This window comes from Ursus americanus, chromosome 18, assembly GCF_024610735.1.
Source record: "Ursus americanus isolate L20-20 chromosome 18, mUrsAme1.1.p, whole genome shotgun sequence".
NCBI lineage: Eukaryota > Metazoa > Chordata > Mammalia > Carnivora > Ursidae > Ursus > Ursus americanus.
This window is the reverse complement of record NC_142144.1, coordinates 601,335-626,416: the sequence shown is the minus strand read 5'-3', so window position 1 is coordinate 626,416 and position 25,082 is coordinate 601,335. Positions and strand designations below refer to the sequence as shown.

Below are 25,082 nucleotides of genomic sequence, written 5' to 3'. Positions count from 1 at the left end.
ACCCCCCAGGGCGCCGCAGGGCTGCGGCCAAGGCCACGGTCCCCCGGGACCCCTGAGAGTGAAGTCGAGGGGAGGCAGTCTCTGTTGGGGGGGCCTGACTAGCCCTGTGGGCTTGTATAGGACCGGGGCTGGGCCTGGCCCTTGGTTGCCCGTCGGTCTGCATAGAGGGGAAGACCAGCCACAGTGCAGGTGTGCAGTGCTGCGGGGGGGGGGGGGGCAGCGCCAAATGCCTGTGGGCAGGTGCCCGATGCTTGTGCTTTAGGCCCGGAGTCTTCAGAATGGGCTGGTATGGGTGCCTTGCTCTGCGGGGGTGTCTGGGGTGGGATGGGATGGAGAGTCAAGCCTGGTGGGTCCTGGTGTGGACAGAGCCCCCAGAGCCAGCCACCCACCCGCAGAAGCTCCTCCTCGTGCCTGGCCAGGTCCTCCCAGGAGGCCAGGAAGTGGATATCCTCCCTGGCGATGGGCAGCTGGTAGTAATCAACCCTCCGGTCTTCGAAAGGCATCTCAGGCGTCCTGGAAGGAGTGGAGCTGTGGCACCCCCCGCCACCCTGGGTCCCTGGTGACCTACCTCAGCCCAACACTTTCCAACCTGGCCAGGCCCAGAGCAGACCTCAGAGAGGCAGGGGAGCTCTGAGAGTGCTTGGTGGGCTGGTGTCTGCAGGGTCCTTGCTGCTCACTCCACTTTGCCCAAACTGCTGACATATGTGACTCATGGAGCCACTTCCCAAGGACGGGGGCGGGGGGGGGGCAAGAGCCTGTTCCCCTCACCAGCCTCCCGAGCCTGGGGGTGCTCACCGCTCCTGGAGTTTGAGCTGGCGGAGCTCTGCGGCCACCGCGGCTGGCAGCCGCTCCTCGGGCAGCGAGAGGTCCAGGGCGCATCGGGCAGCCATGGCCTCGTTGTCAGAAGAGGCCAGCAGCCGCAGCAGCTCCTCCCGTAGCCACTCGTCCTGTCCCACCAGGCCCTGTGGGCACACAGGATGGGATGGGCTGTGCTGCCTGACTGCCCTGAGGGGTCGCGGACGGTCCTGGCAGCCCCCAGGCCCGCGACTCCCCCCAGCAGACCTCACAAACCCCAGAGCAGGAAGCTGTTCCCTGGAGGAAGGCCACAGAATCTCCCGGGTTGAAGGGTCGCTGTCCTGTGTCCACAAGCCCAGCCTGACGGCCCTGCCCCCATCTCCCGTCTCCAAGCCCTGGCTCCCTACCAGTCCTGCCCCCAGACCCGAGACCAGCCTTGCCCTTCTAGAATGTTGCCTGGCTCCGCTCCTTCTCCACTCTGGTGTGGTAGGGCCTGCTCCTGACCGTTGGGCTGTCCGGGTCTGCCCCTCGGATCTCCTCACCCCCGCCTGTGGGCTGGCCAACGTTCTCAGGGGAAGGTGGGGCCGTGGGACACTCCTGAATCCACAGTTCAGAGAGTGGACACAGGCGAGCAGCCCTCGGAGAGGCAATGAACGTGGGGTCTCACGAGGCTGTCTCTCCCACACCATGCCCAGCACAGGAGCAGAGGGACCCATGCGACCCACAGGTGTCCCACCTGAGTCAGCTCAGCCTCAGAACACCCAGGGCAAGGCCCGGCCACCTGCACCACCAGGGTCCCAAAGGAGGGTTTCCATCGTGGCTGAGTCCTTGAGCCCATAACGTCACAGGTTGCTGTAACTTGGGGGGGGGGATAGGACCCCACCCTCCAGGAGTCTGAGCCTCTTGCCCCTGAGGCCTCTGTGCGCTCCAAGGAGCCCCTGCTGGCTGACAGGCAGGGCCCCTCCCAGATGACTCTGTCCCCCCAGTAGCCTCAGGCCATCCGCTTCCCGCAGGCCGTGGTTCCCACGTGGACGACAATATGTGGAAGCCCCTCCACATTCTTCAGGATGTCCGCTGCCCTTCCGTCTGCCTCGGCCTTGGCACCCAGGGGGGACCAGCCTTCCGGGCCTTCCCCGGGGGTCCACGTTCCTCTCCAGTGACTCACCACCCACCCCACACACCCATCCCTCCAGGGGTGGCTCAGCGCTGCCCCCCGCTGGATGCCACTCCGGACACCAGATGTCAGACTACTCATCAGGGAGGGAAGGGCCCCCCACTCCACGAACTGGCCCACACCTCCATGCGTGCTGCACCTGGGACCCCACACACCCCCACTGTTCCAAGACTGCTTCACCCAGGGCTGGGGACAGCTGTGTGCCCACAATGAGGCACACCTCCAGCTCAGGCCTGAGGGACAGAAGCTACTAGATGGTCCTGTCCAGGCTGCCATCGTGGTGGGGTCTGCAGCCTCAGGGCCCAGGAGTGGCCTTGCAGTTCCACCCCTTCTATGCCCCTCTATCACGCCGAGAGGCAGCTGCCTCCTTCTAGAGGTCTGGGCGCACCCCCCACCAGGCCTCAGGGGACACAGAGCCATGGGCAAGGACAGTGCCCAAAGATGATCTACAATATTCCCTTGGTGAACACTGTGGGACCTCCAGCAAACCTCACCTCCTCCATCGCCTGGGGGCTCCATGCACTATGGGCTGAAGGAGGGTCCAGGACCTCTAGTCGCTCTGGCCCTGCCTCACCTGGGGGGGCCTCACACAAAGCCTACCCTCGTCATCTGGCTCTCATGCCTTCTGAGAGGGGTGGGCAGACCTGAGGCCCCGTGTCTGGTTCCTCATCAAGGGGGGGCAGCTCTGCCAGGAGGGGAGAAGCCCTTTCTCTACACCATCTGCTCAGGTGTAGGGACAACCTGCCAGGGACACCAGCGGAGCTGACCCAGCTTGGGGGCCAACGTGAAAGCTGTCTGGGCCTGCACAGACACGTGAGCTACGCGCCTCGTGCCTCGTCCACATGTGAGCACGCACTCTCTTGGGGCCTAGTCCTCACCCAGGTCTCCAGGGAACACCCACACCACACAGGGCCCTCCAGACTCACCTGCACATGGTCAGTCCAGTTCTCCTGAGACATGCTTCTCTGCAAAAGTGAGCACCAAGGGGACCTTTTCTAGCGACAACTCTAGCAGCTGGAGAGAGAGCCTCACCGGGAGCACCCCCCAGGCCCAGGCTCGGGGCTCCAACCGGGGCACACGCACCTCTACGAACCGCTTACAGTACAGGTAGCGCAGGGCGGCCAGGCGCTGCTGAGTGACAGCGTTGGGACACAGCGCTGTGGAAAGACATCAGAGCTCAGAGCGGGGCAGGGGCTCCACCCCACCCTCCCCCCGTGGATGTCCTGCCCTCCCAGCCTCGAGCCTCTTTTGGGGTCTCCCGGAGCCCCTCCCTCAGCACTGGGGACAAGGGACAGCAGCCCCGTCCCTCCCGGTGCCATTCCACATTCTCTCCAGGCAGGACCCTGCGGATGGTGTATTTGCTTCCTGTCCTTCTCCCACTGGCATGCGGATCCTTCAGGAAGAGTCCACCCTGCTCCCATGGTCACAGACTGATGCTCACTCGCGGGCTGCACTCCCAGGAAGGGCACCCAGCTGTCCACCCGTCCAGCCATCTGGCTGCTGCTCCTCCCTCCTGGGGCCAGCGGTCCTTGAAGCCTGGCAGTGCAGATGGGATGCTGGCCACAGGACAGTTAGGGGCCTGGTCTTCTAAGGACCTGGCCAGGTCCCTGCACTCCCCACAAGTGCGGCTGCTCCGTGAGCACCGCATCCAGCACCGGGGAGCGCCCTCGCTGCAGGGTCACTGTCCTCCCACAGCGGAGGTCAGTGCTGCCCAGAGGCTGGCCAGCGACTCTGGGGCACTCTTCCTCCTCCTTCCTGCCTGGGAACTCCTGAGGCCGCTCAGGAATCTGGGACAACACTGCAGGGCGAGGCGGACAAAGCCTGAGGGAGGGAGGGCCAAGTGAGGGACTACTCGGGGAGGAAGGGGCTTCGGGCCCTCCCAGGCCAGGGCACAAAGCGGCCAACGTGTTCTTGTCACAGCAGGTCACACCCAGATCTGCAGACAGAAACCAGCTTCCCGACATTTCTAGCTTTGAAGCATCACTTTGCCAGTGGGATACTTTGTCCAAAAGTCTCGAGGATATGGTATCGCCCCCACAGATGGAGCTCAGCGGCAGCCTGACTGGCTGGTCAGACCCGAGGGCAAACCCTCAACGGAAAAGGCACAGGAAAAGCAGGCTCAGCCACTCGACACACGCTCAACACCGGAAATGCCACAAATGCAAACACAGCCCAAACAGCATCCCGCAGACTCTGCGGCGCTTGGGGGGCTCCACCCGGGACCCAGGCTTGCGGGGCGCTCAGGCTGGAGAGGCAAGCGGAACTCCCCGGCCCTCCTTCTGGTCTAACGTCGGCCCGTGGAGGACCTGCGGTCAGGCCACGTGGAGGCCCCCAGCTGTGGTGGATGCAAGGTGAGGCTGCAGGGGAGCAGAGGGACAGTTCTGTGACCCCGAGGCCTCCCGGCTAGGACAGACCCCTACACCAGCCAGGGAAGCTGCAGCTGGGGCCTGGCAGCACATGGGCATGCCGAACGGGAGGCTGAGGTGGGTGGCCGTCCTCCCCGCTCCCAAGCAGGGCTAAGGGGCTATTTGCCCTGAGAAAGCACCTGCCCCCCCCCTTGTCCAACAGCCCGGCAGACTTTGCACACAGCTGGGGGGATGTCCCCATTGTTCTGGGGTGTCTGGACACCAGAACTGCCCCTGGTGACACTCAGCTGAGACCTGTGGGGTGGGGTGGACCCTCAAGGGGGACATACCCTGAACTGGGGGGTGCTGGGCGAAGGTTGGCCCAGCACCCCCAAAGACTCCTCTGGCCCCAAGCCCTGGGCCCTCCACAGCCATGACCTGACCCTGAAGTAGGGACCCTGGGGGTCAACGAATGGCACGGCAGGGCTGCTGGAAGGAAAGACGGCCCCATCCACAGCCCGCATCCTCAGACCACCCTCCTCGCGGCCTGCCCACCACCCCTGGCTTTGTGGGCCTCACACCCACCTTCCCCCACTCTGCTCTTCACGGTCCTGAGTCCCGGGTGGGGGGAGCCTCACAGCAGCCACCACTGACTCGGGGAGTGATTCTGTGCTGAGAGCCCCGGGGAGCCTCACCTGCAGGCAGCCTGAACTGCGTGCCCACCCCATGTTCCCACTGGGTGATGCCAGCAGGGCTCCCCCACTCAGCACCCACAGCTGGCATGCAGATGGCCTCAGAGGCCCTGTGCCAGGAATGGGGGTCCCCACGCGGGTCCCCATGGTGTCGACACAGTGCTCTAGTTCTCCAAATGCAGGGGCAGGGGACCTACACTCCAGACCTCCCAGTCCCTTGGACCCTGGCACCCCCAGACGTCTTTGCTGCTGGGACCCTCCTTGGAGCTTCTGCACCTCAAACTCCACTCTTGGTTTCCTCTGCAGCTGAGGCGGCCCTTCCTACAGCTGCTTCCCCGGGGCCTCGGGGGTCCCACCAGCGGGCCGGTCCTCTTAGACCTGGCCCATACCCTTCGGGTGGAGACCCCGGCCACCGTCAGCACAGCCAGCAGCTCCTTGCTCCTCGCTGACCCTGTCTGACCTGCACACCAGCCTGCAGGCGTCTGCGCACTTTCTTGCTTTTCCCAACGATGCACCTAGTGCCACCAGACGGGCTGTTTAAAATCATGAATTGAGGGGCGCCTGGGTGGCACAAGGGTTAAGCATCTGCCTTCAGCTCAGGGCGTGATCCCGGCGTTGTGGGATCGAGCCCCACATCGGGCTCCTCCGCTGGGAGCCTGCTTCTTCCTCTCCCACTCCCCCTGCTTGTGTTCCCTCTCTTGCTGGCTGTCTCTCTCTCTGTCGAATAAATAAATAAAATCTTTTAAAAAAATCATGAATTGAAGCCTCTTGGTGATGTGCTTCTATCTCTGCAAGAGCCCCAGATATTGGCCTCCTTTCTGGGGCAGACACCTTCATCCAAGGGCCTGAGAATCTGCGTCATTTCTCAAGGGTGGCGGAACAAACCTGATGACAATTACGCCTCCAAGTGACAGAGACACAGATGCTGACCAGAGCTGGTGCTGAAATGTGGGCACAGACCGTAAGACAACAGTGGGCAAGACATTCAGAGAAAGAAGACAGAATCAGAAACACGTTCAAGCATCAAGAAGCCGCACAAAGTGAGACAGCAGATCTGGAAAAGAACCACATTACAGCTCTGAGGGCCGAAGACACAACAATCAAAACGTAAAGGATGGACGTGTTTTGCAGTTTGTTGGACACGGACGCCGACAGGCTTCAGTGAAGTGGGAAAGAGCAGGAGCCACCTGAACACAGGACGAAGACGACGTTGGAAGGTAGGGGAGAAGATCAACACACTCAGGGCCCAGAGAACAGGGGAGGAAAGCAGGAGAGGCGATGTGTGAGGAGGCCATGACTTAAGAATTTTCCAGAACTGACAGAAGACAGCAATCAACAGATTCAAAAAGCCCAACAAATACCAAGCAAGATAAACACAAAGAAATCTATAACTAGTCTCCTCACAGTGAGACCACACAACATCAAAGACAAAGAGATTACCCTAAAAATAGCCAAACGGAAAAAAAGAGATTGCTTTCAGGGACAAGAAGGTAGATTTCTTCCTAACACACTTCAACCCGAAGGACTGACATCACACAATGCATGGTCTCTGACCACAATGAGATTGAGCTCACACCAAAACAAAAACAAAAACAAAAAACCCCCCAAAATGTCACATACCTTGGAAATTAAGAAATACATTTCTAATTAGCCCACGAGTAAAGAAAAACTTAAAATAGAAATTAGAAAATATCATGAGCTGCATGATAATAGAAATAATATATATTGAATAATATACATTGAAACTTGGGAAATATTTTAAGAAGAAAGAAGGCTTAAAATTTAGTTTGGTGGGCTAGGGAGGGCAAAAAACAGAGGAACAAAAAGCCGAAAGCAGGTAACAAAAGCAAAAATCAACAAGTGGCATTCTTTCAAACCACAAATTAGTTTCTGCACAACAAAGAAACAACAAAAATGGAAAGGTGACCTATGGAGTGAGAGAAAACACCTGCAAACCACATATCTGATAAGGATTGAATATTCAAAATATATAAGGAACTCATACAACTCAATAGAAAAAAAAATCCCGAATAACCTAATTTAAAAATGGGCAGAGAAACTGAATAGACATTTTCCAAAGAAAACATCCAGATGGCCAGCAGGTTATGAAATGGTCCAAGACATCACTAATTATCAGGGAGGTGTAAATCCGAACGGCTGTCATTCAACAAAAGACGTGACATGAGAGGCAGGGGGAGGGGGCACGGGAAGGGAGAAGGGAGCAGCACCGGCCCCTACTCCCAGGGGTCACTGCAGGTGAGCAGAAGGGCTTGCCGACCTCAGTCCGTTGCTCAGTGCCCAGGAAGGGCGGTTGGTGGGTCCTGGTCAGCCCCGGCATCCCCGGGGGTGTCCAGGTTGCGGGGGCCCTGCTCACCTGGGTCCAGGCCCTGCCGCTCCACCAGGCTCAGGGCCTGCCGACTTAGCACTCTGGGACTCAGCCTCTCCAGCCTCAAGCAGGTCACCTGTGGGTGCTGTCTGCAGGGAGAGAGATACGTCTCCTGCCTGGTGCTGCTCTCTTCTTAAATTAATACATTTAAGGGGCGACTGGGTGGCTCAGTTGTTAAGCGTCTGCCTTCGGCTCAGGTCATGATCCCAGAGTCCTGGGATCGAGCCCCGCATCGGGCTCCCTGCTCCACTGGAGCCTGCTTCTTCCTCTCCCACTCCCCCTGCTTGTGTTCCCTCTCTTGCTGCCTCTCTTTCTGTCAAATAAATAAAATCTTAAAAAAAAACAAATTAATACATTTAAGACTTTCATTTCCGTCAAAGTCACACAGAGTTTAAAACTCGGGTAATGTACAAGGCCTACAGAGAGGGCAGCATGTCGCCGTGTCCCAGCACACTCCACACGCTCACACACGATTCCGTCACGTCAGTATTTGTCCTCGTGTTTCCAACATGTACTCGTACGTGATCTCTTGGTCGCTCAGTTTCAGGTGTTCCCTACGGACATCTCGCTGTGGAAGGTGCTCTGCCCCCACCCCCACCCCCGAACACGGTATCCGAGTTCCCACCTGAGTCAGGACACACTGTTTCGTTATCACCACCAGGCCCGCACGGCCAGTGTAGACCACACCCCTTCTCTTCAGGGTTAGTACTTGTCTGGTTCTACCGCCTCCTTAGTTTCCAGACCTGAGGACCCGACTGGCCTCACCCTGAGAGAATGAGGAGGTGAGCGGGCCTCCTCACTGTCCCCGGCTGACGGCTGCTCCCAGCACATGTGCAGATGTAGCCGGCGATGGTGGCTGCCCGAGGTTTGTACTCTGCCTCATGCGGCCGTGAGGGTTCGGCTGAGCTGAGAATTTGGGGTTGAAACAGTCCTCCCTCAGCACACAGCAGGCGACGGTCCCAGAGTCCCGTCTGATCCCCGCTCTGCCCTGGGTCTGCAGGGTAGGTCTCACCCACTCTGGCTGCCCCCCAGACCTGCTGCCCGACGCAGGCACCTCAGGAATGAGTGCTGTCCTCTCTTCTTTCTTTCTGGGGTTCCCGTTAGTCAGATGTTGGGCCTTCTTGACAGGATCTCTAATTTTTCTTTTAATCTTTTCTCTCCGATATTCATTATTTACCTGTTTTGTACTCTTTGGAAGACATCTTCAAATTTATCCTCCAAAACTTTACTGAGCTTTTCACTTTGCCATTGTATTTTTTCTTAACAAGAGTTCTTCTGAAAGCTTACCCGACTCTGGCACAGAGCCTCGGATCTGTCCTCAGCTGTGCCCTGACGCCACGGCTCAGGGTCCCCAGGGTGTGGCTGACCGCCAAGCTGTCTGGGGCCTCAGCTCCTGGGCCCTCCTCGGGCTCTGTGCCGGACCCCACATGCTCCCGGTGGCCACGGGCTCAGCTTCCCAGCCTGCTAAGCACCACTGCCCAACCACCTGCCGCCAGCATCCAGACTCGCCTGCTGCCACTGCCTCGCTCATCCCCCTAAAATGTCTCTGCGTTTTAAAGCAGAGCAACAATAATGCGTGCTTCTGTTTCTCTCAGCAGCACTTTGCAAAACCCAGTGTTTATCGAGGTGTAACTGACACGGTGAGGAGTGGGGATCGTAGGTGTACTTGCACCTGAGAACCCGCCACCCATAGCTCAACACGGGATGCGCAGCACTCCTGCTGCCCCTGCCCCCTTAGCCACACTTCTGACCTGCAGAGACCGGGTGCCAGCTTGTGAATTTCCTACAGATGGAATCATGGAGTCTGGACGCTTGGGTCTGGACCATCGCACACAATGCAGACTCTGGGACACCCCCATGCTATGTGTGTAACACGTGTGGACCAGCTGTGGCTGCGGACAGACCTCTGGATCCGTCCACTGGGAACAAAGCTGCTGTGAACATACTCGTCTCTTCACAGACAATGCACCCATGTCTCCTGGGTTTGTTCCAATGGTGGATTTGCTGAGGCAGTCCTAGCACATGTGTCACTGTGGTCAGAAGCGCCGCACAACTTCCTTGAGTGGCCGTGCCGTGTTAGCTCCCCCCAGCAGGGCACGGGAGTTCCAGGTCCTCCACGTCCTCGCTAACATTTGGTATGCCAGACTTTTCCATTTTAGCCATTATGAAGGAAGCCACTGTCTTTTACAAACATTTTCTTCCACTCTAACCTTGTCTTCCCATTAAAAAAAAATTATTTATTTATTTGTTTGTTTATTTATTTATTTATCAGAGAGAGAGAGAAAGAGCGAGCGCACAAGCAGGGGGAGCAGCAGGCAGAGGGAGAGCCGACTCCCTGCTGATCATGCAGCCTGACACAGGACTGGATTCCAGGACCTGGGATCATGACCTGAGCCGAAGGCAGATGCTTAACCACCTGAGCCACCAGGCTCCCCTTGTCTTCTCATTTTTTGAAATACTTTAAGTAATCTCCACACCCAACCTGGGGCTCGGACCCCAGACCCCAAGATCAACAGCCCCATGCTATGCCAACTGAGGCAGTCAGGTGCCGTCCTGTGTCCCTTTCCAAGGACACAGTAACAGTGACAACAGCCAACACCAGATGTGCCTGGCTGGGAGCCACGCGGGCTTTGTCTGCTCCGGGGCACGTTCAGTCACACAACCCCGTGGCACAGGCAAAATTAGTCCCATTTTAGGGCTGAGGAAATAGAGCCGGAAAGTGGAAGTGACTTGCTCCTGGCTCCAGGAGAGGTGGGTCCAGGGAGGTCTGCCCCAGAGCCCCAGGTCTGCCCCCCTGGGGGTGGTCCCAGGGCTGGGTAGCTCATGGCGCCGGGATCCAGCCACCACTGCCTGCAGATGGGCAGGAGGCTCGAGGAGCCTCCAGAGCCCTCCACGTGCTGCTGCTTTACCCCGTGGCCACCCCCAGCTACGTGTCACACCAGATGCCCTCCCCACAGCCCACACTCGGCGACACCCGCACATCACACACGTACGTGGCTTAAACGAGCCCACGTGGGCTCCACGTGTGTCACAGATGAGATTTACTAGGTGACGGGATGAAGGGATGAGTGAACGGATAGGCAGCGTGACTTCCGGAACCGTGCAACAAATTGTTCACGCCACGCAGAGAGTTATTTTTGTTCATTTAAGAGACCTGTCTCTCATCTGGTTCCTGCCAGGTGCAGCCTCTGGGCTCCAGAAACAGGTCCCTCTCTGGCTGACCCAGCTGCGATGTGCGAGGGCCACGGAGGTGGCTTTCCCATGTGCCTGCTGCCCTTTGCCCCACCTGGGCCCCCACGGGGCTTACCTGGCCACGGCTCTGATGTCAAAGCCGGGCTGGCACCAGGAATCCAGGAGGGCCAGCAGTCTTCTCTGGAGGTCCGGGAAGCCAGCTACATAACGCTCCACGAGGGTCACCTTGTCCTGAAGGAGCAGCGGGGTGCTCATCTGCGAGGGGGCACATCCTCAGGTTACAGCCTTGCAGGCGCCTGCCCCCCCCCCCCCCCGAAGACCCCAGACTCACCTCCGACCCAGAGGAGGGAGGAGCCAGAGCATCAGACCTGAGAGGGCCAGAGGCCCATCCATGTGACCTGGCTCCCTCAGGGAGTGCAGAGGCCCAAAGTGTCTGAGTACGTCCGTGAAACAGCCCCATACTGGCTCCCAGGGCACGGTGCACTCACCCCAGCCTACGCCCTGTGCTTGCACTCTCACACATATTCACGCAAACACGTGCAGGCCCCGCTGCTCCCCGGGCCTGGTCCTGGTGCTCTGTGGTCATCCCCATCTCCATTATGAAGGACTGGAGGCCCAAGAGGCAAGGGGAATCCTGGGGAAGATCAGCTGTCCCCTGGTCTCCACTGAGCCATGGTGGGAGGCAGGAGGGGGACCACCCACGGGCAGCAGCCCCGATGGCCCGGAAATGCCTCCTCATGCGCATGTGGTGCCTACGCGTGGTGCCCACAAGAGCCCCGAGCTGCCCAAGCCCGCCAGGGAGCTCTGAGGAAGCCCCTGGTGGTGGCACTGGGCCTTGGGACACTCGGGCCACTTCTACCACAAGAGCCAGGCCTCCACAAAGCCCCCTCCCAGTGGTCCCAACAGTAGACCCCTCCTCACCTCCCTTCCTCTCTTGGAGCCCAGACTGAACAGCGACCCGTCTGCCAGGTTGGAACCTCAGGGGTGGTCCTCGTGGGGAGCCCCACTCCTGACAGCCCCTCTGGCCATGGCCTCCCCAGCATGTTACACCTAAGTCCTGGGCCCCACCCCCTTGGGCCCTCCTCGCAGGGTCATGTGGTCACACGTGACCCCTGCTCTCCAGCAGCCCCAGCCAGCCCCACCCTGCGAGGGTCAGAGGCCAGGCCTCAGTGGTAGGAGAACCACCCCCACGCCCCCAGTCGTGCTTCTGGAGACCCAGGCTCTACCCAAGTCTTGTGAGAACGACACTTACCTTTTCGACACTGAGTTCTGGCTGCAGCCTCAGCTTCAAGCCCAGCATAGCGGCCTGCCAATCACAAACGGAGTGGGTCATACCGGGCCTGGTGGGAGCAGGCAGGGCCATGGTGCGGGGTTCCCACCCTTCTACACCTCCCAGGCACTGTGGGCACAGGACAGGGCTTATTCAGGTCCAAGGGTCTGGAATCCAGAAGCCTCCCGGCAGATAAGCCAGGACCCACAGGAGGCGGGGCAGGTGGGAATGACCCGGCCAGGTGGGCCTTGCCAGGCTGGGGTGTGGCCTGGAGGGGGTATCAGGGTGGGTGCTGGGCCCAGGTGGCTCTGGTCAGGGCTTGCTGATGAGTGGACAGAGGACCCAAGAGGGAGGGGCAGACAAGAGGCACAAGCTCTGTCACCTACCCCCCGACACTGGCACACTGTGCTTTCCCCACACCTGCTCTCCCCTGCCCCATACCTCCCAGAGTGTGTCCTCCACTTGCAAGGGCCCAGCATGGCCAGGCATGGTGCTCACAGCCAGGGGCCAGGGCTGGTGACCCTGCCTCTGTGCACCCTGGGGGCTCGAGGGGCTGTGGCCCTCAAGGGCAGGGGCCTCTGCACCACTTTACACAAGGGATACTCTGCGTGCACCCCAAAACGACTCATGCGTGCATAGCTGTCTGTCCAAAAGGGTGGGCCGGCCCCAGGGGGGAGAGGCTGGAGTAGGATGCGGTGCGGTCTGTGTGTGTGTGTTGGGGGGTCCACAGAGAAAATCGCTCTGCACCCAGCTTCGTCCTGGTGAGGCGGGGAGCGCAGCGGTGCTAGGAACGGGGAAGTGGGCGCCCCGCTGAGAGCCCCGGACCCCTGCCGCCCTCCTCCAACTCAGCATGGAGAGCGCCCGGGGCCCTGAGTGCCCGCACGTAGTGCAGGCCCGGCTACTATTAATAATTTCCATACATCGCGCTCCCATTATGAGCAAAAATAACCGGCAGAGCAGCCGGGCGCCCCGCCCCACGCAGCTCGCACAAAGGACCAAAATAGCGGCCTGGGAAAGGCTCGCTCCGGCCTCCGGCCCCGGATCGTGCGGGGCGGGGGCGCAGGGCCAGGGGCCTTTCCCTGCGCGGAGCTGACCCGGCGCCTCCACAGCCTGGCTGAGGTCCAGGAGCCCGGCCGCCGCCAGGCCCCGCGGGCCCGGGGCGGGGGGGGGGGGGGGGGGGGGGGGCGTGGGGCAGGGGGAGGGGCCAGGGAGGGTGCAGAGGGCCAGGGACTGGGGAGGGGCCAGGGCTGGAGGAGGGGGGACCTTATCATTTCTGGATGGGAGACCCCCTGAGAAGCTGAGGGAGCACCAGGCCCCCATCCAGGAAGGGCCCCCGCACACCATGTTCAGAAACTGGGGTGGTTGGAACCCGTGTCCTGCATCTGTCATGTCCGGTCAGCTTGCTGGCTCCTGGTCAGACCAGGGCACCAGCAGAAGGGGCTGTGGGAGGGATACCTGGGAAGGCTGGGGACCCTCCCACCCTTCAGACCAGGCCATGGGCCAATGACCCTGGGAGAGATGAAGCAGGGGAAGCCACAAGGCAAGGGGTAGGAGGGAGGAGGTGGCAGAGAGGCGGGGGGGGGGGGGGTGGACCTCCCCTCCCCCACTACCTCTGCTGGGGTATCAGCCTCTACCATCCTCTACCTCTGCTAAGCTAGAGACTAAGGACAAGACTTCATCTGTGCTCTAGGCCCCAGCCCTCAGTGGGGTGTGGGGGGGACACTTGGCCCCCCACCGATCCAGCAACCCCTCTGAATCCTGGGTGAGGCCTCAGGCTTGGGGTGTGGGGTATCCTGGAATGGTGGTCTGGGTGGAAGGGGCAGGGTAGGGCTGAGGGCAGCATGCAGCCCAGTCACCAGCCTCCCTGAGGATCCCCTCCCTCTGCTCACAGGGACTGCCTCTCTCTCAAGAAGCCCTCTGCCAATCCCAACCCTTCATCTGCTGCCCTGCCCTCAGGGCCCTGGTCAGTCAGTGGTGCCCACTGGCTGGGGGGCTGTGGTGGCCCGGGGTGGAGGCACAGGCTCAGAGCCCAGGCCTACCCACCCCAGGCGGGCAGCTCAGGCTTCACCTGTGTGCACCCCACCTGGGCACACAATGACTGTCGTCATGGGGGTCAGCGTGCTCAGCATGGCCCTTCTCTTCTCCCTGGTTCCTCCAAAGCAATCAGCTTTCCCGCCACCCAGCACTCAGGGTGACCTCTCTCCGCCCCTCGGCCTGCGTGGGTGCTGCAGGGCGTGGCCGGCGTGCCCAGAGCTGGATGACCACAGGCGCCCCCAGGGACGCCCCAGGAGGAGCTGCCTTCATCCTGCACCTGCAGCCTGGGTTGGGGTGGGCAGGGCGGCACAGGACAAGGAAGGTGGTAGCCAGGGAGGGTGCCCGGCTCTCCAGGGGGTGGTCCTGTGACCCTTGGCCTGTTTTTGTCTTGTGGGAGAAGGTGCTCCCCGTAGTTCTACCATGGTCACCAGGCCTGGCTTAGGATCCGTCTCTGGTCCTTTTTCTGCCTGAGCTTCTGCTGAGGTGGCAGACCAAGCTGCCCTCTACCCACTGCCTGGTCACACGAGGGACCCAGCAGGTGTAGGAAGATCACCTGCCCACTCAGGCACCTGTGATAGGCAGGGAAGGTGGGAGGGGCTCAGACCCCACAAAAGGAAACTGCAGAGGAATGGGCCTCCCTGGCACCTCCCAGGCCTTCCTGACCTCTGCGTGGAGGCCACTGAGAAGAGGGACACTGGGCTGCCCAGCAGCTGGGTCAGAGCAAAGCTGAGGACCCCTCTGGCCTGACAGGAACCAGAGCTGCTGCCTTTGGGGAAAAGAACACCCAGAGGGGCCGGGGTAGCCACTGTGGGAAGAGCATTCATGGACCCCCTGGCTGCCCACTCTGCTGGGCAGGAGCGCTGGGCAGGTGCCCAGGCAGCCAAACCAGACTCCGCAGCCTCAGACCCAGGACGGGCCTGCCTCCCACCTCCACAGCTCAGCTCGGGCCTGGAGCCAAGGGGCCTTCCCCCCCACCCTGAAGCAAAGCTATCTTTTTACCTTGATAAGCTGTTTAAAAAATGTAAATAAAATAACTCAGTAGACAAAAGCGGGCATTCATCCTGCCCGGAGCCAGCCGCCGTCCTCAACATGAAATATCGGCGCACATTAAGTCGTGAGCCCCCGCTAATCCGGGCGGACAGGCCTGAATGCGGCCCCTTTCGCCGGGCGCGGCGGTGGGCACTGGAGCGTGCATCGCCTGCCGGGCCGCCCCGCTTGGGGACAATGGCTTTTCTTCGCAGAAGGGGCCTGTGCGGGACAAGAGCCCCCTTTGTGTTGGGATTCCTGCCTTGGAGAGCAAGGGAGGTGCATTCAGCCGGCCCTAGACACTCTTTGAAAGGCTCGGGTGTAACAGAAGACGCCGAAACACTAGCCTGCCTTCTGCCTCCCGCATTCTTGCAAGCCCAGCCGCCCATTCAGCCTGCGGAGAATGGCCCTGCGCCACAGGAGCGGAGCCCCAGCCACATTGTCCCCGGCGTGGTCATCCTGGTTTCTCAGCGCCCTTCACCAGCCTCGAGACAAGAGCCTGGGCCGGGGCATGACAGCCACCAGCACATGACCCACACCTCCACGGACCGGGGACTGGCGGTCCAGGTGAGGCCTAGGCTGCAATGAGCCTCCTGGCTGGGACGGGCCCCTCAGGGAAGAAGGCCCCCCGTGGGGCGGGCCTGGGATCCTGCCTCAGTGCCCGCCGAGCTCTGAGCCACCCCAGCCCTGAGTCCGTGAGCAGCGCTGTCCTCCGATTAGGCTCAACTTTGGGTCCGACAAGGCAGTGGGCAGAGGTGAGCCAGGAGCGAGCCTCTGGATACTCCTGGAACACTGGACCGTGACTCGGTGAGAGCGTGCCCTGAGCTGGGCGCCCCAGGACCTCTTCACCACCTGCCTCCCCACGTGGTGATCTTCACTCTCAGGGCAGAGATGGCGTGGGGACCCCTATGCCTGCAGCAACCTCTCAGAGCCACCCCACACAGAGCCGCCCTACCCTACTCACGGCAGACCCCTGGTCCCTTCTGCCTCACACAGACCCAGGCCACTCCTGGTGCTCCTGGCCCGCCTCCATCTTCTCTCGGAAAATTCTGGACTTAAATGAGAGCTGGTCACAAAGGAGACTCAACAAACCCACCGAGACCTCCAGAGCCCCAGAAGCTCTAACCCAAAGACCTGTAGCTATTAAATCCACGTGTCCACATTTGCCCTTTCTGACCCAGGCCTTCCCAGGACAAGGGAGCCACATGACCTGTTCCCCCATGTCCAAGAGCATTGCACGCACTGGAGGGCTCTCTGCTGTCATGACCAGTGATCTGGGCCCCACGGTGAACTTCTGCAAACAAACATGGGCTTCATGCCGAGGGGCTGATCCTGGGGATCACTGGTACAGGTAGGATGGGGGTCCGGCCCAGCCTGGTAGAGCAAGGAGCCAACAGGACCCTTAGGGTGTCTGACCCTCACAGGGGCACCCCCACTGGTCAGATCTGACCCAAGTGAGCCACCAGATAGCAGGAGTTGGCGCCACCCCAAGTGAGGCCCCTTCACTCCAGTGCAGGGCCTCATGATGGGTCCAGGGTGGTGGCAGGAATTGCATTCAGGGCTATCGAGGGGCTGTTCTTGTAGGCCAGACCCTGCTGTCGGAACAGGAGCAAATCGGCCAGTCCCCAGGCCTGGGGTGGGTGTGGCTGCAGGGCCCCCCACAAGGACACAAAGGGATGGTTCTGTCCTCAGCCAGCAGCAGCTGGAAGCAGCTGGGCCCAGAGGGAACTGGGCTGCTGGCCCCCAGGCCATGCCAACACAGAGGCCGAATGACCTTGTGAGTGGGCCTGAGCAGAGGCAGGAGGGAGAAGGGGGCCTCCAGCCCCATAGAGTCATGTGGGTGCTCCCTGGCAAAGCTCCCCTGGCTTGGGAGGCTCTGGGCTGGGAGGGTGTGGGTGGTCAGCTGTCTGATCGAGGCCCGAGGGGGGCAACTGTGGGCAGAGGGACCCCCACATCCTTGATCCTCTTAGCCTCCCACAAGCGTTTCTGGGAATCGACAAATGAGGCTGGACAGCAGCATCTCAGGTGAGCAGCTGGGCCACAGGGCTTCCAGGCCAGAGCCAGGGTGTCTTGGGCCACTGACCCCATTTGAGGACCCAGTGAGCACCTCAAGAGGAAGGACCCCAGGGGCTGGGCCAGAGAGCCAGGCATGGTGCGGGGGGCTGCTCCCAGACTTTTTCAGCTTGGTGAGTATGGGAATCTCTTAGGACCCCAACGTCTGGCACAGCTCTGAGCTGGGTCCCTGGGGTGGCTGGTCCCTAAAACCCTCTGCACCAGACCTGAAGCCCCCCACCCCTGTATAGCCCCCCACAGTGGAGGTACAGAGAGGACACTGCCAGGGTGGACCCCATGAGCCCCTCAGTCCAGTCCTTGCCTGCCCGACTGACCCCACATGCAGACCCAGCCCACGGCCCACGACCCACGTGGGGGTCACACTCACTTCTTTGAACTTGCCTTCCTGGTAGAGCCGGTGGATGTGAGTCAGGAGGGGGCTCCGGTCTGCGTCCTGCATCTGGAAGATGCTGACCAGCGGCTCCACGAGGCTAGGCGGGCTCTCAGCGAGGACCCTGACTGCACGGGCCTGCAGCTGCTTCAGCCTCGAGCTGCACTGGGAGACCAGAGAGCCAGCCTCAGCTGGGGAGTGGGGGTGGTGCTGCAGCTGGGGTCATGGTGCCGGGGGCAGACCTGGCCGGGGAATCCGGCAACCCTGTGCCCACGGTGGACATTCCAGGCAGGCAAGGCCTAGAGGGCAGAGGCACAGGTGAGGGAGATGTGTGGTTGTGGGGAGGCTGAGGGTCAAGCCCACAGACCCAGAAGCACAGGCAACCCTAAGGCGCCACCCACCCACCAGGGGTGAATGAGCTCAGCGGCTACAGAGGCCAGGTCAAGCAGGCGTGGAGCCCACGGTGCTGAGAGGGACATGGCCGCTGGGGCTGTGGGCGGGGCTCACCTGGGCCGGCCCTGGGAGTGGCCGTGCCTTCAGCCAGCGCTGCAGCTCACAGGTGACCCAGGCCTCCAGGGAGGGGCCCTTCCGCCGCCAACCCCAGCTGCTCTCCAGCATGTCCAGGAGTGCCGTCAGCGGGTCGTCCAGGGCAGCAAAGCCCCGCCAGGCCTCCTCCCGGAGCTGTGGAGACACAGAACCTCACCGTCGCTCTGTCATGCTCAAATCCCCCTGACAAAGCCTCCCCCACCTGCACGGTCCAGAGCGTGGTCTGCTCAGAGAGGGAACTGGGGCTAGTCAGCACCATCCTCTCCTCCTCGGGGCTCTGGTCTCATCTGACCCGCCGTGCCCTGGGTCCCAGGCGGCAGCCGCTGTCCGCAGTTATGGTCCCGTGAAGACGGGGGGCCTGTTGCCAAGGCAGACTAAGGGCGGGAGCCCTCTGAGAGGCTCTGGTCATTCCGCCTCGCCCCACGACCCGTGTGGTGCCCAGGACACGTGCTGGTCCTTAGACACAGTGACGTGGTTGTGGGGCCTAGCAAGCAATGGGAAACAGAAAAAAGAAGGAAAAAACGCCTTTGATTGACTTTTCTGCTTCTTGGCTGCAGAAGATTTGTAAACACATGGGAGCTGGAGGAAGAAAACCCTCTACCTAGAGGGAGTGGAGTGTCGTCCGAGTGCTACCCCGGCCCCCGGTGCACGGCTGGCCCTGGCTGTGCTGTCCCTGACTCTGCTACTCCCCGAAACACCCTGCACTCACGGACCTGCTCGGACCCCGGGCCCTCCTCCCGACCACGCTCAGGGCAGAGCTGCAGGGTCTGGGCTGTAAGCTCGGAAACAGACACCCTGACGCCCAAGGCCACTCTGTGGGGGCGAGGAGGTGAGGGCAGCTGACCTGCAGACAGGGCGGACCCTGAGGACAGTCTCCGACGCTGTGACGCTGCCACCCTCTGGGATGGGTGGGCAGAGGCCACACACGTGTCTCCGGGGCCACGGGGCCACCGTCCCCCATCTCCACCAGCTGCTCCTGGCCTTCCAGGAAGGTGTGAGAAAAGACACTTGAGGCTGAACCACCACCGCCTTCTTGCTGGTGGAAGGAAAGATCTAGAAAGAGGCTGCTCCAGTCTTTGGTCCTGATGTGTGCATGTACAGTTCCCGTTCAGGGCCTCTGAAGAGTGGCTCTGAGAGGCTCACAGAGCAGAGTGGGGAGGCCGTGTGGTTGGGACCTGCAGCTCCCACTCACCGGCCAGCCAGCCCTTCTCCCGGGAAGGTGAGCTCAGGTAAACACCTGTCTCCTTTCTGGGCAGTCTCCACCTGCCCAGCTCCTGGCCACCAGCTGCACAGAGGGTGTGCAGCAAGCCATGGTCCAGAACGGGGGGCTGGAAGAGGGAATCCTACCCAGGACAGACCCTCCAGCCCTGGGCTCAGTGGCCACAAAAAACGAACCCTTTTCCAAAAGAGCTACCACCCTTCCTGTGACAGTGCCGGCGGCCAGGCCTGGCTGCACCACCAGAAGGGAGGGTGCCCAGGAAGGCCCCAGAAGGCCACACAGGCCCCTTCCCAGTAGGACGGCCCCTGCAGCCCCTAGATCCACACCATGGTCAGCTGTGGGGCCAGCTCCTTCCGCTGGGGCTGTCCAGCTGCCCTCCAGGGTGGGAACCCTCTGTGGTGGCCAGCAGAAAGGGAGCGAGTGGGCATGTCCTTCCAAGATGGCCACTGCCCATTCCTGGCTCTGTCCCCTCCCGTGAGAAGGCTGGGGAGGGGGGCAGCTGAAGGGGACCAGCAGTGTAGCCAGATGGCTGTCAGCTTTCAGGGGCCCCCAGGAAGCTGGATGGTCACCCTCTGTGTGCACAGAGAGCAGGGGGCTTGCCCTGACCTACCTGACACAGCCAAGCCTCCTCTCCTGCCGCTGGAGGCTTCTCAGCCCAGGGCTTGAGGTGCCCGGAGCAAAGGGGGCCTGGGGCTTGGCGTGTCACTGCTCTAGCACCCGAAGCAGAAATGGCTCTGCACCATCCCCAGGACCACTGTGGAGGTGAGCTCACCTGGCCCAGGCGCCAAGGTAGGTGCAGCCCTGAAGGAGCCAAGGCCCCACGGGCGTCCGCGGGCCTCGCTGATGGCGGTGTCACCCCTGAACGCCCAGGCAGGTCCTTGCTGCACTCTGGCATCCCCCAGGGACCTCCCCAGGGTTCTGCTGACCAAACCTGGGTCACAGGCTCCCCTCGTGCCAGCGACGAAGCAACAGTGGAGGGGAAGTCATCAGGGAGGCACGGACCCCTCTGCTGTTGGCCCCACGGCCCTTCCCACATCTCTGCCCTGGCAGCATCCTGGGGCCAGGCTGGGCCAGAACTCTCTCCTTGGGAAGCCTTTCTTAGGTCTGGAGCTCAGAGAGCCACCTGCGTCCTGTCTGTGCGTGCCTTCTCCCACACAAATACCTCTGCTGGGCTCAGACAACACCCTGCAGCCCCCAGGCTGGGGGGGCACCCACAGAGCAGGGGGCAGGAAGCAGGGTGCAGAACTGGAACACGGGCCCTGGCACCCACCGTGTGGACGATGCTTCCCCAGGACACCCAGAGCAAACATCTACTTAGCTTGAAGGTAATTTTAAAACCACTGGATTTGAGCAATTTGGCATGCGAACCAGAAGTGAAACGCAGACTTTCCCCGCAAGCATTTGGGTGAACTCAGGAGACCTGGCAAGTCTCCCTCTACAAACACCCAGGAGAGGAGAGGGGTCTGTGAGAAAGGAGGCCTACGAAGGCCCAGGGCTGCTGTCGGCACCCTCCGAGGCTGCTGCGGGGCGGGGTGGGCCGCTCCCGCAGCTGGGCTGGGACAACACGTACATCTGCGTTTTCTCGTGCGGTCCCGGTGACACCCTTGGGGGAGCTGGCAGGAGAGAGCACCGTCGCTCTGGAGGCACCCTGCAGGCACACGGGGGCCCCGCCACCCACGGGAAAGAGCTTCACAAACAGGAGCTCGGGTGAGAACCCTCAGAACCCACGGGGAACGATTCACCATGAGTGATGACCACAACAGGACAGGGAAAGCCCTGAGAACAGGGACAGGAGGACGCTGGTCTGGGAATGCAAACAGACAATGAACACGCCCAAAATGGTGGAGGAAGGAAGTGGAGGAACGAAAATTCAGTGAAGAACACAGGGGCCGCGAGGGGTAGCTAGGCCCCTCCTGCAGCCCCCAGGCTGTAGTCCGAGAGCCCCTCCTGCCCCTCCAGCCCCGGCCGCTGCCAGGGTGGACCTCACGCACTATCTGGCACCCACCGGCCACTCGCCGCCCCTCGTCCTGGGAGGTCAGGCCCGGCCCCACGGCCCCCCCTCCAGCGCTGCTCTGCTTCTCAGCCTGGCGGTCCGGGTGTCTATGCTGACAATCCTTGGGACCCCTGGCTCTGGAACCCTGGCTGCCATCCCTCTCCCTCCCTCCTGCCCTTTGACTGACCCTCCAGCTCCCCTCTGCCACCCAGCTGGGGCCTGTGTCTTGTCACCCCCCTGGCTCCGGTGCCCGCCTCACCGGCTCACACTCCAGGGGTGAGCTTGATGCCCCACAGAGCCCGCCCCACCCCGACTCAGTGCTGCCCAAGTCACCCCACATGGTGCTCAGGCTTGAGCGGTGCCAGGGCCTCCATGGACCTGTTCAAACACCCTGGTTCTGCCCTAGCAGGGTTGGGGCCTGCCTGAGAGCCAGTGTTTCAAACAAGCTCCCAGGGGTAGGCCGCCTTGGGGCCCCGCCTTGGGGAACACCGTCCTTCCTGTCTGCTCGCCCCTCCTGTGCCTACCCTCTCTCGGACTGTCCCCACTCAGGGGGCTCTGAGCATCCCAAACCCACCGCCTGTCCTCCACCCCAGGCCCCACTGCACACCAGCCTGCCTCCTCCGCCTGCAGCCCCGTCCTGGCCACTCGCACCGGCATCCAAACCTGCTGCTTCTGCTCCATATTTAAAGGAGAAGCCACAGCCCGCACCCCACTCCCCCCACCATCCCGTTTCCTTCCTCTCGACATCACAAACCCCCAAAGGGTTCTCCAAACCCAGCCTCCAGTTTCCCTGTCCTGTTCTGTGGGGGACCCCGAAACTTCCCTGTGCACGGCTGGCCTTTAGGGCACCATTCCCCTCATGCCCGCCCCACTGCCTTCTGGTTTCTGTGGGGACCCTCCGCCTGCTGCCGCTGGCCCCTGGGGCATCCCTGGGGTCCGAGCTCAGACACCGGACCAGCTCTGGCAAGTGAACCAGTGGAGACAGCACGGGTCCCTCCAGGCAGAAGCTTTGGGAACCAGCTGCCAGGTGGACCATGCAGCTGCCCAGGGCACTCACAAGGCGCACACAGAGCCGCCACCCAGCAGGCCCCTCAGGCACCAAAACTGAGAACACACGGACGTGCTTGGAAGTAAGGACCACATGGGTCTAAGGATTAGACGGGCGACGGAGCCCTGCCCGTGGAGACCCGTGATGGAGGGACGGCAGAGGGCGACGCGCTCCTGTCCATGAGCACCCAGGAAAGGAGAGACCGTGGTGCTGGCCAGCACCAGCCAGAGCTGACAGCGCTGAGCCAGGGGGGCAGAGCCACAGCTCGTGCTGGAGGCCCTCGACTCCCACATCTGAGAGTATCGAGAACCGCAAGGACCCCGAGGCCGGCAGCCGCGATGGCACGGGTGAGGCGGCAGCTTCCTAGGGCAAGAAACCAGAAGCGGAAAGCCCCCGAAAAGGGTCCCCCACCCCCAGCTCAAGCCCACCCCGGCGGGATGGTCTGCATTCTTCCAGACCCTCCGGGAACGAGGAATTCCTGTCTTCAGCCAACGGTCCCAGAAAACAGGAACGGGAGGAACGCTTTCAACCCAATTTGTGAGGTTAGTTCACCTTGATGCCGGGAACAGAGACAGAAACTCACCAACACCACACGCGCACTGTGAGCACGAGAGGCGCGTCCCAGACACGCGGGGCGGCGCGAGCGGGAGCAGGTGTGAAGCCATGCACCAAACAACACGGGCGTGTTGCGGAGCCACGGGACACAGACATTAGCAAGAGCGTCTGGCTTTTGCAAAAACTTCGGGTTTCTCCAGCTGATGGTGAGAACTGCTCGGAGCCCCAGCACGTGCAGTCGGGAGGGGGCTGACGGCCACCTCAGCTCAGGTGTGCGCGGAGCCCAGGCCCCTCCCCCCAACACACAAGTGGTGACCCCAGAAGTCTGGCTGACCCGTTAGCCGGGCGCTGATCCCCCGCACCACAGAGCCAGCTGTGGGCCTGGCGGGAGCGCCCTCAGGCTCCATAGCTCACGGACACCAATCCTCCACAAGCCCTCAGCCCCTTTCTGGAGTGCCCTGCGCTGGACGCCCGCCTCAGTGAGCTTGGCTCGGGTCTGGGCGCTCTGCCCACCCTCAGCTGGCGGCAGGACTCAAGACACGAGACACGCACGGGCCTTATCCCTCCAGCCACGCATGGGCCCTGCAGCCTTCACGGCAGCGACATGTCCATCCTCCCTGGGAACCAGGGTGACCTCATCCTTCCGCTGCTTCCGGGAGCAAGGTGAAGGGCAGGGGTGCCCACGGGTCAGGAGTACCTTCACCACCCCCAGGGGCAAAGCCACCCTCCAGGCCTAGGCCACAGCAGGACCACCGAGCGGCCGTGGGAGACCACCGCAGCCTTCCTTCCAGGGCCATGTGCATCCCCCAGTGGCTGGACAGTTTGTCCCTGGGACAGGAGGCCACAAGCAAGGCTAGTGGGAACTGGTTAGTGCCCTGGCCCCACGAGGCACACAGGCGGTCATGGCCCACTGGGTCCCCTGTGCTGTGCGGAAGCTGGGTGGTGGCCACAGGCCCTCGCCTCCTTGCCTCAGGGGCCTTTGTTTACCAGTATCCAGGGGGTGTCAGCCCGGGGCTCCAGCCCCCGTGTGTTGCCAGAACTTCAGACAGGGTGGCCCACTGAGGCCAGAGGGGGGCTCCCAGCCCACATACTCACTCACCTGCCGTGGCTCTCGTGTGGACCACAGTGTCTGCAGGGCCTGCAGGAACAGGAGCGGGTCCTGGCCTGCAGGGACAAGACAGGGCTATGCAGAGCCCACCAACCCCACCTTGACCAATGCCTGGGGGCTCCCCACAGATGCGGCCGGGTGTCCATGGACTCTTGTGCCCTCTCTGGCCAGAGCTCCCGCTATCCCTTCCCTGGGACCTGTGGCCTGGCCATCTGCAGTGCTCACTGGGATGGGCTCTGCCCACAGCTTGGGGGAAGTTTTCCCCCATGTTTCAGTGAGCTGCAGGTCTCATAGTTGCCACAGTGTGTGAGCAGGAAAGGGGCAGCGGACACCAGGGCCAAGCCCGCAGCACTGACTGTCAGGGCATGCCTGGTGGGTCACGGCACCCCCACCCTCCACGTCACGTCACAGCCCACCTCCATGCACTGCCCACCAAGTCTGGCCTCCAGCCCCTGGTGAGGGCCCAAAGTGGTCCCGGCCTCTGCCTCCCCACCCCCGCTCTCCTGGCCCCTGCCCACACAGGCTGGCTGCTCCCCAAAGCTTCTCCATCCACAGCCCTGGTCTTCTCTTGCTTGTCCAAGTCCCTAGCCCCACTCCAGGACTGCTGGTCAGGACGGGGACCCCACTGGGATACCAGGCCCAGGGAAAGTTGGGGTCACCTCATGCTGGAAAAGGAACTATGCCCTCAGACCAGGTCTAAGGTCAGTGCCAGGGAGGATTGGCTGGCCTGGGAAGGTGTCTGCTGCCTGCTCTCCACTGGGAAAGAAAGCAGCCTCTGAGTCACCCACAGCCACCAGCGCCCCCTGGCTGCCTTGGGAGGGCCCGCCCCACCCCTGCGGCCACCTGCCCCCTGCCCTCAGGACAGGGCTACCCTGTTCTGCCCTTCCGGGTTCCCCACTGCCTCACTGCACAGCCCCCAGGGCAGCAGAAACCCCTTTTCACCAAGCAAGTCCTGCTGCAAATGCCAGGTCGCTGTCCTACCCTAGGCCTCCATAGCCCCATGAGGACATTACAGAGCACACGGTCCAGCGGGGATGCCCGATGACATCAGGGGTATGGGGCTCAGAGTCTGTGTCCAGCCCCAGCCCAGGGAGGTGGGAGAAGCCCTACACTTACTCAGGACCCCGGCCATGCCCCTCACATGGTGGCGGTCAGAGGCGGGACCTGACTGAGCCCACACGTTGGGGGAGGGGAGGTCACCAACAGATGCCCTAGGTCAAATCGGGGCTCAGGAGCCCAGGAGGCTTCACCCGCAA

At 61.8% G+C, this 25,082-nt stretch overlaps 1 protein-coding gene across 6 annotated transcripts in view; it reads right to left on the bottom strand.

Annotated features, from left to right (window-relative positions):
• The window catches only part of EXD3 (exonuclease 3'-5' domain containing 3), an 83,968-nt gene that overhangs the window by 33,579 nt on the left and 25,307 nt on the right, over positions 1–25,082 (bottom strand). For all 6 annotated transcript variants that reach the window (XR_015727247.1, XM_087869155.1, XM_045803708.2 and 3 more), the window contains exons 4-13: positions 23,818–23,882; positions 17,865–18,038; positions 17,355–17,522; positions 11,837–11,890; positions 10,700–10,839; positions 7,381–7,481; positions 3,053–3,126; positions 2,896–2,934; positions 796–962; positions 390–513 (exon numbers count right to left, since the gene is read on the bottom strand). Coding sequence is in view for 5 of the 6 variants with exons in the window: in XM_087869155.1 (XP_087725281.1) it covers positions 390–513; positions 796–962; positions 2,896–2,934; positions 3,053–3,126; positions 7,381–7,481; positions 10,700–10,839; positions 11,837–11,890; positions 17,355–17,522; positions 17,865–18,038; positions 23,818–23,882 (1,106 nt within the window). In the remaining variant the exon portion in view is untranslated. The remainder of the gene's footprint in view (positions 1–389; positions 514–795; positions 963–2,895; positions 2,935–3,052; positions 3,127–7,380; positions 7,482–10,699; positions 10,840–11,836; positions 11,891–17,354; positions 17,523–17,864; positions 18,039–23,817; positions 23,883–25,082) is intronic.